The 14,611-nt window shown below is 49.5% G+C and overlaps 3 protein-coding genes across 3 annotated transcripts; 1 reads left to right on the plus strand and 2 right to left on the minus strand.

Moving 5' to 3' along the window:
• Positions 1 to 1,064: 1,064 nt before the first annotated feature.
• On the minus strand, positions 1,065 to 2,287 carry BO85DRAFT_523008 (uncharacterized protein; the record flags this gene model as incomplete). Its single annotated transcript, XM_025665309.1, has 2 exons — positions 1,065 to 1,590; positions 1,651 to 2,287. 2 exons carry the CDS (start codon positions 2,285 to 2,287, stop codon positions 1,145 to 1,147), a joined length of 1,083 nt encoding a protein of 360 aa, XP_025512082.1. The 3' UTR covers positions 1,065 to 1,144.
• Positions 2,288 to 7,212: 4,925 nt separating this feature from the next.
• Positions 7,213 to 10,101, plus strand: BO85DRAFT_462393 (putative DUF221 domain protein; the record flags this gene model as incomplete). The annotated part of the gene is made up of 6 exons (XM_025661845.1): positions 7,213 to 7,260; positions 7,319 to 7,512; positions 7,608 to 7,900; positions 7,959 to 8,882; positions 8,934 to 9,332; positions 9,386 to 10,101. The coding sequence occupies 6 exons, from the start codon at positions 7,213 to 7,215 to the stop codon at positions 10,099 to 10,101; spliced, it is 2,574 nt and encodes an 857-aa protein (XP_025512083.1).
• Positions 10,102 to 11,078: 977 nt separating this feature from the next.
• BO85DRAFT_427960 (MINDY family deubiquitinase) lies at positions 11,079 to 14,551 on the minus strand. Its single transcript, XM_025658186.1, has 3 exons — positions 13,484 to 14,551; positions 12,533 to 13,431; positions 11,079 to 12,483 (listed from the first exon to the last, which is right to left on the minus strand). The coding sequence occupies exons 1-3, from the start codon at positions 14,124 to 14,126 to the stop codon at positions 11,347 to 11,349; spliced, it is 2,679 nt and encodes an 892-aa protein (XP_025512084.1). The 5' UTR covers positions 14,127 to 14,551; the 3' UTR covers positions 11,079 to 11,346.
• Positions 14,552 to 14,611: the final 60 nt, after the last annotated feature.

The following is a 14,611-nucleotide window of genomic DNA, read 5'->3' on the forward strand; positions in this document are numbered from 1 at the left end:
GCCGAGGGGAGGAAAAACAAACAATGGGAATATAATTTCAAGAGGGCAGTAAAGGACCCGTTTAATTTTTGGGGTCTCGGAAATGGAGCGTGCAGGGGGGGGGGAAAGGAGACGGTCAGCGATGCAAGCTTGAGCCCCCGAGACGATTCGGAGTGACTGGGTGCGCGTTCTCTCTCTCCTCGCAGTTGAGGTCGGGGAAAGCCACCGCCGCCGCTGAGCTTTCGTTGGTTCTGTAGGCGCCCACGCGGCCGTAACCGCTTTTAGCGCTGGGCGAGCTGGCCTTCCCAACCCCCAATTTTACTTCTCTTCTCTTCTTCACTTTTTAAGATGCGGTCAGGGTCGGTGCATGATACTTTACATTCACTTCATTTCATTTGAGAGATGAAGGCGTGCATGGATTTTCTCTCACCCTTGTATCATACAGATTGCAAATCTGAGGTTGAGAGGGAAAAGTAATTAAATCAATCAGGTCCCAGTTGTCGCATGTACCTGACGACAACCTCCACTTCAGCTGAGTACTTACTTCTTAGTAGTAGTAGAGATAATAGTAGATAATAGATAGATCCAACAGTACTCCGTCCAGTTCAGTACCTCAGGCACTCAATCCCCGTTTAACCCACCAATCAGGATGGAATGACGGGTCTCGAATTGGATTTTAGCCTGGCAGATAACTACTAAGTAATAGATGGGCCATGTAAGCACAACGTGTCGCTATTTTTATGGTTTTCTATTTTTCTTTTTCTTTTACTTTCGTTTCAACCAGCCATTGCCGGGCGGAATGCTGCCAGGATGGCACAGCATTTGTCATGAGCCTTATGGGCAATGGTTCATTCAGCCCACATACCGAAACCTTCTTTTAGTGCCTCTGCTGTGTTGTCTACAGGAGATTTAACGTGTGCTCTCGTTATCTGCGTTTCCTTCATTCCGCTCAGGTCCCATTTGAAATGAGCTTCTTGTTGGTCACGAAGTCAATTCCCCCGGTGTCATTTACTACAAGATCTCTCTCTCTCTCTTGCACTCGGTACATCACGTGGAGATAAGTTGCCGATCAGGGGATAACGGATCCCGATTCATGGTTATCATTCAAATACAGTGTTTGTATGTATTCACATGATAAAGTCTATCTGGAAATTAAGATTATAGTCTATGAAATATTAGGCGTCTCTTCAAACAACTCATCATCATCGCGCTCCTGTCCGTAAAGAACTTCGCAGACTCCACCGACTGGCACATCCAGCACAGCATCCGTTCCTTCGCTCCAGATCTCTTTCCAGTTGACCTTTCGGTTCTGCGGCCCCATAATCTGATACGATGTCGCGCCAGGCCTCATCTTCGCAGCTCCACCGGGTCGTCGCCTGCCTTTGCCATCAATGACGGCCACATTGGCCACCTCATCCACGATATTCTCCATGCTATTCATCGGTAGCGTCAGGTACCCCGTGTTGTATGACGCCAGGGCAACGTATATGTAGATGATGGACATGACCAGCCACGAGGGGAACGCTAACGACCACCACCGATTCGGGTAATAGTATATTCCAAGCTGGTGTAGAAATGGGGACGGCAGGTAGGACCAAAGGATGTAGATCACTGCGGGTCGGAAAGTGTTAGCATGTCTCTAGCAAGAGTGCGCGCTGGGTGCCGACTTACGGAAGGCTAAAGAGGAAGCAAGATACAGGACGAATCCATAGTATTCATATGTCGGCACCTTCGGACTGGCTCTTGGAACAGTCGTTGCGCGACGGGCGGATTTCGCAACAGCAGCCTCTGTATCATTCGGTGTTTCCACGTCCGAGCTGTCAGGGGTCGTAGGTCGGGAAGTAGTCGTGGAGAACGGCGGTCGGAGAAGGGAGGTCAATGATGGAGACGGGGGAAGCGGCGTAGGGGGTCTATTGTAGAAGGGCGGAGCAAAGGCATTCGGCCCATGAAGTGAGCTGGTGGACTGGCGAAATGGGTGATGCATAGAAAGACCATCTTCTGGTGACTGCTCCTCCGAGTCCGTGGAGGCATCCGAAAAAGCTTGGTCCTCTAAGGAATATTGTGATTGAAAGTCGGCGTCGGCATCGTCTTCTGCATCGATATCCGCGTGGGAGGGTGAGGTTGGATCATGGTCATCTTCTACGATGTAGTCCTCATTTTGCGAGCTCAGTGTGGTTGTCGCAAGGTCATCGGCGGGGAGCGGCGGGAACGGTTGTTTGGGTTCGACCGAAGATATCACCGACGGTGACTCTGAATTGTTTCGCAAGTAACTGGAATGCTCGTCTTCTTCGTTATCGAGAAGAGACATTCTCGCGGATGGCTAGCCACGACAGACACGGCTCATGCGTAAGTTCAACAGGAGTAGTCTCGACTTGGTTATCGGCACGCCTCCATGGAGTTATATACTGCCGTGATTCACCGCCTATTGCCATATCAGATCAATGATATGGTTATTTAGATTTGGATTTTTGTAATCATTTAGCTTCACTTATTAATGTATTGCTCCCTTTACATATCTATCTATTGAGCTAGTAACTGTTTGCTCGCTTTTTTACAAACATCGTATAGTACGATGCGTCTCCATCATTCATTTTGCATACTAGTAGTCTTAAGCTAACTATATATATAACAGTCTGATGAATGAACTCATGTTAAACATGAACATCTTCAACCGAAAATCTTCAAGCTAGAGCTCCAACATGCCAAACTATACCTGAAAATACTCACATTCTTGCAATAACTAGTTTACTGAGTCTGCACCCAGTCTGATTTTGACAGGATGAGACAGACTTTCATCTCTTACTAAGATGCTAAATAGGAAAGTAATTTAGGTGTACGGTATCGAGCGCATTCATAAAGTTGAAGCTGAGGCTCAATTGACTTTTAATAATGACCATCAATCTATAGAGACTATTGATACAAATGAGGCTGAGTCACGAAGTGTACGTCTATACAGTAGCGGCACTAGTCAAGGAGAAACTGAGCCAAGTTCACGACTATTTGCCTTCTCAGATTACTGCAGCGTTCATTCTCTCTTGTGTCGGTGATGGCATATGTCAAGCCTGCATCGAGCTTGGAAGCGTGAACTTGCTCGCTGCGGCACACATTAACTCAGTAAATAGGCTGGGCTCTGTGGTAATTAGCCAAGCTATATATACTCTATCGACCATTCTTATACAGAGGGACGTTCGGACCGTTGGTGTATTTGTTAATATAACCCGATTCAGCAAGGATGATTTTCTATACTTCTACCTCGAATGCACGTTTAATTCCACTGAAACGAGAGACATTGGTGGAGCTCGTTGTAGTTCAGCACGTAGCCTCGGACTTGTTGATGTAGACTTCGCTGAGAACATTGTAGGATATTGGGAAGGCGATATTAGACTTCAGCATGCTTTCACCGATATCATAAACTCGTGCCCTTACCACCTAGATTGGCATTGCGTTTCTGGACACCGCAGCCTCTGTCCAGTACCAATGACTGAAATAGCTATGCTGTCTCACACGCCGTTAGTCGTGGAACAAGAATATCAAGCAGTGAATTGAATGCCGAGAAATCAATGCTGAAAATAATATCGTACACAGTGGCTTTCAAGACGGGGACACACAATGGCCTGACAATGCTCTGTTTCGGTTTCGATGCAGGACACTGCATTCTACAGATGGAGCACTGCTAGCATTGTGCACGGACAGTCGTATGCATTGACCTAGTCTCATTACACCGTGACGGGTTGCCTAGAAGCAAGGTCCGGGGAAGGATGCTGATTGAAAGGGTTGAAGGCAACTGATGGAGGTGCAGCTAAGCCTTAGAACACAGCAGAGCCGTTAGAAATACTTAGACACTTGTTTCTAGATACGAGGCTAAGTGTGGGACGGAAATTGATCATTGACCATGTACTGCAATCTTCTATTAGAAGCTCTCCACTGGCAGAGTCAGAGACATTGAATCAAGTGGACGCTGTTATGCTCCTTCCCACTGTCTAAGTAACTGAGCGAGCCGGAATAGCAGCTTGTGTATGCTAGTACTGAGCTATGGGATGGCACTTGATAGAGAAGACCAATCAGACTTCGGCTTTGTTGTGGGACATAATGGTGAGAATTACATAACCACTCGTGGCAGCGAGGACTAAGGCTACACCCGCAAGGGCCCAGCTATCGTGGTCAGGCTATATGCCTTAGCAGATGCTTCTTGCGGCGTGGAACAGTCTTCTTGCTTGAACCGGGTGCGAAGGGGCAATGATGTCAAAAAAGCCGTTAATGTGGCCTCGTTGTTAACTGCAATGTGATGCAACCAGACATCACCGGTCCATGCTCCTAGTGACTTGGGTTTCATTGCTGACTGCCCCTGTCCTGCAGCTTGTATTGCGACCTGCTTGCCCATTTGGTCTCGTCTACATACGAAGAGGGTATTCTCTTTGGCATCCGACGAGATAGGCTTTGGTGGACGGTTGAATAGAGATGGGATATAGGTACTTAGTGAGCTGGTGTAAACCCATTCGGGCTGCAGAGAAGACTCAGGTTGCGGAGTAAATGCTATCACAGACTCGATGAACCTTCTAGACCACTGGCATGACAGTTTGACGAAAGTTCAGCTGGCATCGTGCGGGGCTGTCGGCATATACACTCCGATGAGGGTAACTTGTGGTGAACATGTCTCTGACTACACAGCGGTATCAGCTCAAGCCATTAAGCCACCGAAAGCTTAGCATAGTTACTCCCAACCACACCTGGCTCTGCTGTGCTGGCGCACGCAAGGGATACCTCCTCAATACCGCGTGGAAAGAGACGGTTGGTGTGGACTTCATGCTGTAACACCAGCGGATACCTCTATGTTGGGAACATTCTGTGAAACCATCGAAGAGGAAGTACGACGCGTAGGAAATCTGCAAAGCGCGCGTACAGAGTTGTCTGAGAGGCCAGACCTTCGTGTATGCACGAATTTAGGCTGCTCAAGAAGCCGCATCTGTAATGATGCAATTGATTCTTATTGCTTTTTTGAAACCGAGCGCATCACCCAACCAGTTACTCTCCCTAAGGAACGTCCCGTGTTGCAAGTCCGATGGCCTTAATGGGTCGATCAAATCCCGTAAATGAACGTGCATTCCGCGGGCATCGGAGGAATTCAGTGCAACTAGCGTCGAGAAAAATGTCGCAGCCTGGCAAGAAATAATAATACTTCGTGTAGGTAGTACTGACAAACCGAGCTATTTCCACGGTATTGAACCTACCTGTAATTGTGCTGGGTTTCTTCTAGTCCAGTATTGTATAGATGGATAGCGCTGCAGCGTAAGAGTTTTCTGTTCGAAAAGGGACTCGGGGTGATCGATAGCCATAAGAATTATCCATTGCTGTGTATGTAAATGAACAAGGCATTGTGCGTGTCTGTCTTGGTCGAGCTGCAGTCCTAAAGAGTGTTACTCTTTGTGTGTTAGGGTTGTTTGACAAAGTCAAGTCACCGGATCCCCGACGCGTGAAGGCACCTCCTCCCCGATGCCCGTTTGGGCCAACTTCCAACTTCCCCTTGTTTCCCTCTCCTTCCAGTTATCCTACATCCCCTCATTCCCGGCCATGTGTACCTAAATTTTTCCGCAAAATATTACTGATAAAGTGTTCCGTTATTCAACGGGGACACAGAGCTGAGTATCTATTGCCCCGCAGGGCTATGATCGACAGTGGACGATCGGAAGGACAGTACGGAATAGGTGGAAGATGACTGTCAGCTTGGATGGCCAGCTAGGGAGTTGCTCTCTATGTCTCCAGTCTCCCTGCTCCGTGCAGGGATCCTGCGCCAGCCACCGCAGACAAACAGTAGCTAGAATCCTGCGGGGAGACTATGCTTTTATGGGGTTACAAGGCATGACCTTTGTCGGTCAACCATGCGGCAGTACCCAGTCTAATCGCACGGTGAACCAGAGTTTGAACACGGCATCTGTGCATTAGCCAGTCAGTGCAGAACTTGACATTTGACAGCAGGACGGCTCAACTGACGTTGGTTTCATGCAGTGGGACTGGAAATGATTTGGCATACGCCGGGGCTAACACCTCAATAGCACCGGGACTACGAAGCATACTGATTACTGATAGTGGTGTTGGGTGAGGGGAAGATCTGGTCATGCAGATGGCACTAAGATGATCCATGGTTAGCAATTCTTAGGGCGCTCGGCGGATTCCCGGGAGCTCTCTCGGTCTTTTTGTCCACAAGCTGTCCTCCGAATGCGATGGTGCGCCAGGAACAGGATACGTTCGTTCTCTTCCCCAGATGGAAGTGGCTTTTACTGTTTCAATATCTGATATGAAAATCTACTGCATGTCTCAGTGCAACTTCAACGTGGCACTCCGCTGTCCGGCCGAGACCTTTGGCTGAATAGGAAAGGAGCCTAGTCATCCCTTGCGGAGGCTTGAGGGCGAGACGGAGCTGTGATATCGCTGATCGGCGGGACCCATCGTCTATTGGGTAGCCTGCCCTCAAGCCTATGGGCACTAGTGAAGATTAGCGACTGTGGTAGCCTTCCTGCAGCCGATCTCATGCGCGTTCCGCAATAGGGGGTGTTTGCAAACTATCATTGGCCTCGACTTGCACTTTTGGGTTGTCCAGTGTCCATGCCTCCATGGGTCCCGGCCGAGCGCTTGATCTGGTTCGCAAGTGAAATTTCTCGACCCCTGGCTTCCGGTCGACATGCTGTGTGTAACTGCTCCATAACCCAGATTGATTGCGTCCGCGTTCCAGCGCCGTCCACGCACCGTGCCCGACGGCAAGTGGATCAAAATCTACAGTCGGTTAGTCGCTTAATTGTTAAGTGCCCGGAATTGCAATTTAGTACTTCTGTACAGTGGTCCTCGCCGAGGGCAGGGCGCATAAGCGAACCATGATTGGTGATGGCTGATTAAAATCCACGATAAACACTCGCACATTCCAAACATTTGGATTTCTTGGTCGTCCAATGACAGTCCTGTCAGACAGCACTAGTGCATGCTTCAGCTTGTCCGGACCAGTAGTAGTTTTCACTTGACACCTTAGAGTGACAGGTCCGACAGGTTTCTTGCTCGTGATTTACACACCATGGAATCCGCGACTGTGTGGAGGCAGGGGCTTTTTCCCAGACTAAACAGGATCTGTACGGAGTAGGGCTAGCTATATTACTTATCTATGCCGCCGCCCTTAATCGGACGCCCTTGCCTGCTTTTCACTAGGAGTGGCCAGACGAAGGCCGTCTGAGTTTACAGACAACCACCATGGCCTACCCAGCAGCTCTCAAGGTCCTGTTTACACGGGATCTCCTCGTATGTAGCAGACTCGATACCTCATCTCGTGCAAGTTGTTAACCCTAGGTCGGTCCAGAATCCCGATGACCCTAATGTCGGTTCATCACGAGGAAATGCGTCCTCGACGACGTCCGATGCCATGTCCGATCTTGGCCTTGGAGGGGACTCGACTTCCCTTTCTGCGTTTCTGACCACACTGATCCCAGCGTTGGTGATCGCTGCGTTCTGGTTCGGCCTCTTCTTGATCTGCCGGCGAACCCAGCTGCGATGGTACGCACCGAGAACTCACCTGCCATGTTGGCACCAGCAGTATGTTTATCATTATCCTATCTACTCCACCAGGAATGTTGCTAAGATGCGCATAGTGAGCGAGCCCCACGACTACCTTCGGGGTTTATCAATTGGTTCGGCCAATTCTTGAAGATCTCCGATGCCCAGGTCCTCCGGCATTCCTCCATGGACGGGTATCTTTTTCTCCGATTTCTACGCGTGCTTTCTGCCACATGCTTCACGGGTTGCGTTATAACCTGGCCAATTTTGCTTCCCATTAATGCCACTGGTGGCGCAGGGAACACCCAACTGGACGCTCTAAGTTTCAGCAATGTGACAAACTCGCAGCGTTACTATGCACACACAATTATAGCAATTGTCTATTTCAGTGAGAGAACCCTCCACTACATCGGTTGGGCACTACTAACTAATGTTTTGTGTTGAAGCCTTCGTGTTCTTCGTGGTAACTCGCGAGAGCATCTTCTATGCGAACCTACGCCAAGCATACTTTAACTCCCCGGCTTATGCGGAGCGTATCTCTTCAAGAACGGTCCTATTCATGTCAGTACCGGACGAGTATAAAAATGAAAAGACGCTGCGTCAAGTCTTTGGAGACAATATCAACCGGATTTGGATCACTTCCGAGTGCAAGGACCTGGACAAGAAGGTCATGGAGAGGGCAAAGCTAGCCTATAAACTAGAGCATGCTGAGACGAAATTGATTCGAGCAGCAAATTCGGCTCGGCTGAAAGCCATCAAAAAGGGGATCGCCCTATCTAAGCCATGCCTGGATTCAGATAGCTGCGAAGAGTGTCAATCAAACACTTCCACAACATATCATGGTATTAAGAGACCAACTCATCGTGTTAAACTGCTCGGCAAAAAGGTCGATACAATTCGTTGGTTACGCGCTGAGCTGGCAAAGGTCATCGAGGAGATCTCTATTCTTCAGAAAAAGCACCGAAATGGCGAAATGAAGAATCTTTCTGCCGTCTTCATCGAATTTGCCACACAAAAGGACGCGCAAGTTGCTCTACAGACCGTATCCCATCACCAGCCACTTCACATGACGCCTCGTTTCATTGGTATCTCGCCCAACGAGGTTGTCTGGTCAGCTTTGAACCTGAGCTGGTGGCAACGGATCGCACGCCGTTTCTTGGTACAGGGTGGCCTTGCTGCCCTCGTTATTTTCTGGTCTATCCCATCCGCCATGGTGGGAACGATCTCGAACATCACTTATCTCACTAGCATGATTCCGTTCCTAGGTTTCATCAACAAGCTCCCATCGGTCATCCTAGGTCTCATCTCTGGTCTACTTCCTTCCGCTGCGCTCGCTATGTTGATGTCTCTGGTTCCGATCATTTGTAGAGGTATGATTTCCCCCTTTAGTTCATGACCCGCAGCTTCTAATCGCTACACAGCCTGCGCCAGAGTTTCCGGTGTACCTTCGACGTCGCGTGTGGAACTCTTTACTCAGAGTGCACACTTCTGTTTCCAAGTTGTGCAAGTCTTCCTTGTCACTACATTGACTTCGGCGGCATCTGCTGCGACTGCTCAGATCATCAAAGACCCTTTATCGGCCAAGGATCTTCTGGCCGAGAACCTACCAAAAGCGACCAATTTCTATATTTCCTACTTTCTTCTTCAGGGCCTGACCATGAGCTCCATGGCGGTCGTACAAGTTGCAGGGGCTGTCGTCTTCAAATTCATTACGACGTTCTTCGACCGCACCCCTCGACGACTATACCAGCGATGGGCGGCCCTGAGTGGTGTAGGATGGGGCAATGTGTTTCCTGTTTTCACAAACATGGGTGTGATTGGTACGTTCAATTTGCCTTCATGTTTTTTCTTGATTCTAACTTGTTCTTCATAGCAATCACCTACTCGTGTATCGCTCCGTTAATTCTGGGATTCGCCTTCGTCGGACTCTACCTCGTATATCAAGCATATCGGTACAACTTCTTGTTCGTCTACGATCTCCGCATCGATACCAGAGGCCTCGTTTACCCGCGCGCACTACAACACCTCTTGACTGGCATCTACCTTGCAGACATCTGCCTGATCGGACTCTTTGCCATCAAAGGAGCCGTCGGACCACTCGTGATCATGGCCCTGTTTCTCATCCTCACCATCCTGGCTCATATATCGCTCAACGATGCGTTGGAACCGTTATACTCTTTCCTCCCAGCAAACCTCGACGTCGAAGAAGAATCGCAACTATCCAAAGCGGAAGCAGATGCCTTGAATCCCCGCAAAGTAGGAAAATGGGAAGCGGCCTGGAAATGGTTCCACCCAAATCTCTATCGCGACTACGCTGCACTGCGTGGAAAGGTTCCCCGTGACCACGTGGAAATCCGATACACAGAGGAAGAAAGAAACAAGGCCTACTACGAGCCGTGCATTACCGCACGCACTCCGACTCTCTGGATCCCGCGGGATAAATGGGGATTCAGCCAACAGGAAGTGCTGGATACGGATCCGTGCATCCCTATCACAGACGAGGGAGCTCATCTGAACGAGAAAAACAGAATTGTCTGGGATAAATATGACCCCAAACTGCCGCTGTGGGAACTGAAGATTCTTTATTAGCCTACTCTCCTCTATGACTAACGATTTAATGCTGAATTGACTTAGCCACAAGATTGTGACATGTATCTAACCTACTATCTATCTATCTATCTATAAAACCGAATAATTTTAATGAATAAACAACACCCCTAAACTATTCATTGTGTATTTTACTTGTATAATCTAGGATGAGCCAAATCTCAAGCTGCCCGCTATTACTTATATACTTTCGGGTATCGCGCACTGACAACTCACCCATCTTACCCATCACCCCATATCCCAGCCCCCAAACTTAAACCATGCTCCACCCTCCCCCAAAGCTTATAATATGGCCCCCATCCCTTGCAGGAGCTTCGATTCTTCGATCCTCCGCTGAGACATGACCGATTGCCTTCATATTTACGGAGTAGAATAGACCGAAAAAAGAAGTATGAACAACTGTGTTGGTTCCACTGCCGTTGCTAAGCGGAGATTCCGTTATTATTCTATATTTAGTTGATTTGCATGAGTACAATACTACATGCTAAGTACTGTGTTTCAATTTTTGTGTTTACTCAATCTGTGATGCAGGAATTGGGATTCATTCGAATGGAAAAAAATAGTAATACTCATCGCTCGTTGGGGTTAGTGGAGAGGTGTTGTTGAAACGTTGATTTAAATATACTATAAATATATACTACTAGCAAATTTTAGTATATCGACGCGATTTTCTTCGAGGTGATGATGTCTGGATGTCTACTACTTAGCTGTTGAGTTAGACGCCAAGGGCGAGGTGGGATTGTCGGTTGTAGTGTGTTCAAGTGATGTACTTGTTGAGTCAAACTGGGAATAACATGATTGGGTGTTGGTGATCATGTCGGTTGTTGCATGGTAGTATGTAGATACTGCTAGTATGCAATGACTTGAAAATATTAATGGTTTTATCCGGGCTTTGACCTGAAAGCTACTACTGGTTGTTTTTACTGAATATACATATTATCTGAAATATAGGAAGATGTCATGTATCGAACAAATGTATTATTCATAATAATAAGTACCATTTGCTCAGATATATATCTACCGGAATAGAAAGACAACCAATACCAGATAAATCCCGCTGGCCGTAGTGGCCTCATGTCGCGCTCGTTAATGATCGTCGTCGTAGTAGGGCATGATAAGACATTAAACCTCGCCTGGCTGCTAGGCGGTTACATAAAATACATAAAGTCATGTACATCATTTGAGACCCGAAAGTACGGGCAGACTGTTTAACCTCGCAATGCAAGCTCACATCACGATGCAGTCTTTGGGTCGGTCCCTCATGCGGTCCGAGGGTCCGGTGGTGAGAGGCACACCTGGAGGGCGTCTCCCCTGTTGGTTTCTTTGGTACTGAGACGCATTAGGAGAGTCCGTGAAGTTGGGGCTTCGCTGGGGTGACGGGTATACTGGGCTCCTCGCGGCCTGCTCATATGAGGGCGGAGGCACATCGTCGTCATCCGTCGGTCGGACGGTTGGTATATTGGACTGGGAGTACCGGGCAGGACGTTGACTCTGCCTCGACGAGCGGTTTCCAGATGCAACTGTGGCGTAAGAAGCACTGCTGGGGTTTACAGCGCTTGATGAACGGTTGCGAGTGTATGCTGCCCCGGGTGCTAGTCCGGCTGATGGCGGGTGAGAGACCGACGCTCGCTGGGAAGGGTTTCTGTTGGTTGAATCCCTATTGGGAGTGGCATTGGCTCGCTGCTCCTCCTGGTACTGCAGCGCGAGCGCGTAAGCGTAGTCTGCATCAGCCTGTTCCTGGGGAGTCATGGCGCTGTTACGCTGTTCCTGTGGCGCCGGAGCCAGGCCAGTATTGCTCGATGTTCTTGGGCCCGATGGGTCGGAAGGCGGAGGTGCGTCATGGCTAACAGGGCGAAAGTCCCCGGAAAAGAAACCAGCTTGTGAACCATTGACATCGACCAGACTCTCCCATACGACCTCAGCGTGACTGGAATAACCAGCATCGGTGACCAAGGTAAAGAGCTGATCGAGTTGAGGATGTTTGTACAGCGTTGAGAAATGATCGTTGCGGAATAGAATCGAGAATGACCCAGGCTGCAAGGTCGTCGCTAGATGCTTCAAGCCGAAAGTGCTCAATTGAGTCGCGTTTTCGAACTCTGTGAACTTTTGGATGGTCTGAATATCACTCATGACGAGTTCTTCCTCCGGCGTCAATGCGTTGCCTCGCATAACGCGGTCTTCCAAATCTTGCTTTCGAAAAGGGAGCAACTGAATATCTTCGTGATACTGACCCACGCGGGCCAATGCGGCATCTGCTTCCGTAGACGGAGCTGCAACCCAACCGTGAACCAAAGGGACTCCAAATGTTCCATAGAGACGGATATCTTCGGTCTCAAGGAAAGTACCCAGCGCATCATTAGATTCCTGCAATCATTAGATGCTGCATCAATTTCCACGTGTACGAACTACTTACCAAGGTGAGCCGGGGATTGACGTTCATGCCGGTATGCAGCATAGTCAAAAACCGACTAAGAGCTTCAATGTCCGGAAACTCGTCATCGGGTCCCAGCCGTGTCGTTAATTCATCAAAGAGTGCCTCGATCAACAGCCCTAATGAGATTTGTTCCCGAGTTTGCAAAGCTCTCACAATCGGCGGTTGCGAGTCGTGAATTGTGGAACGTAGTACAAGAGCATTTACCAGTGCCAGAAGAGGACACGGTCCATTCTTATTCTGTACAAGAATAGGCGATTCGCGTAACTTGCCGGTGCTATCAGCCCAATTCACGTGTCTGATCGAATAGGTCTCTGACCGCTGTTCTTGCTGTCGCTTGGCTTCGGCTTCCGATATTGGTCCACTGAATGCTGAATGAGTATAGACTGCACCGGGGCCTTTCGAGCGATCGGGCAATGGTGGAGCGTCACTAGGGTTGTGTCGCAAGGTCTCTTCCCGTGGGCCGTCTGGCGAACTGAGGTTGTAGCTTTGGGGCGCTTCAGTTGGAGTATCTGTTTTGGGTGGTGGAATAGGGGCTTCATCCAGTTCAATCAAGACGTGAGACGACCCGGTGGTATTGCTGGATATAGTCGCCGGAGTACTCATACTCCTCGCCGGGGATTCCCTGCCCTCGTCATGTAGCTGTGAGGTCGGCTGAAGATACGTTTGTTGACTTGCATAAGGCGCAGCCGGCACATTCGATGTTCCATATATTATGCCAGTTTCTTGGCCAGTATATAATTGACCCTGGTCGTGGTATTCGTACGGTTGCGAAGATGCGGGGGGTTGCATCGCAGTGGAGTGTTCGCCAACCCAGGGAGTCTCGTCCTCCGGCTGATCAAAGAGCGATAAGCGCGCTGTCATCGGGATGTATCCTTCATCTAAGTGGGTCAGTCTAGGCTGCTAGATTGACAATAGGTGGACAGTGCATACCTTGTCCGAGATGTCCACTGGCCCCGTCCTGAGACAGAGACGATTCTCCAAATGAGGTGTGAGAATTGCGGTCTTGCCATGGATTTGGTTCAGGCGACTTCGGTTTCAGGAAAGGGTTGTTCGACTGCAGCTGCACCGGTGTTTGTCCCGTGTACTCTCTGTCAGATCGCCATTCCGCAGCACCTCTCTCTTGAGCACCAGGAAAAGAGGTAGACGGAACTTGGTCTGATGGGTTTCCGTTCACCATCCCCATACCTTGCGAAGGACTACTAGCTATCTGTTGGGGAGATCCAACCGAACCCTGGTGATCTAAACCGAACCGCGCAGTGAGCTCGTCCGCCCACGGATTCGACCCGTCCCCGGCCGAATTCCGGATTGGCGACCTCTGCGCCTGTTCCAACGGCATGAGGTCAAAAGCTGGTGAGGTATTGAGGTCAGGAGAAAAAACCGATTCCTGAGAAACAACCCGATGAGGTTGGGGAGAGCTTTGGGCCCGTCGCGGGCGTGTCAGGCGTTTTGGCGACGAGGATGAGAGAGACTTGGAAGTCGGAGAGAGTTTGGAGTTGGTGAAACGGGACCCTGTACGGTCATTCCCTTGAGGAAGGCTGTTGAGGCGTGGCGGAGCTCGTTTTCGCAAGACCATGAGGCGGACTCTTAGTGTACGAGGCCCGGGGTTACCGAGCTCACGGGGGAATCACAAGAGGGTTGGACAAGCTTGGGGCCAATAAAGTGCGGTCAAGGAGCCAGTCAGAAGAGTTAGATCGACAGGCTTCCTCTGATGACAGGTGAGATTGCCTAGTTTGACAGTCTGACGCACGAATGGGCGCCAGAGTGCCGCAGACGTGGTTGGGAGCTCTCGGGGATGTATACGTAACCAGGCAGTGGCTCCGGCAAAGACGAGGAGATCAAGATTAGCCAGTATACGCGAGAAGGAAAGCAGCAGCCACAGCCATGCCTTTTGCAGGGGATAAACGGTCGACCCTAGGCAACAAAAAGAAGATGAAAAGTGAAAATTGAGGGAGGAAAGGCACGCGAAGTCAACAACAATGGCGGGAATGACCGTCGAGGGTCACAGGCACCCGGATTCCCTGACGGAATGAATGGATGGATTGCGATCGATGCTCGGGA

This window comes from Aspergillus piperis (assembly GCF_003184755.1).
Source record: "Aspergillus piperis CBS 112811 unplaced genomic scaffold BO85scaffold_20, whole genome shotgun sequence".
Lineage (NCBI taxonomy): Eukaryota > Fungi > Ascomycota > Eurotiomycetes > Eurotiales > Aspergillaceae > Aspergillus > Aspergillus piperis.

Coding starts and splice junctions, on each gene's coding strand:
- BO85DRAFT_427960 (XM_025658186.1), bottom strand. CDS start 14,126: ATGGTCTTGCGAAAACGAGCTCCGCCACGCCTCAACAGCCTTCCTCAA. Junction 13,432..13,483: donor CAGTGGACATCTCGGACAAG/GTATGCACTGTC, acceptor TGACCCACTTAG/ATGAAGGATACATCCCGATG. Junction 12,484..12,532: donor TCAATCCCCGGCTCACCTTG/GTAAGTAGTTCG, acceptor TAATGATTGCAG/GAATCTAATGATGCGCTGGG.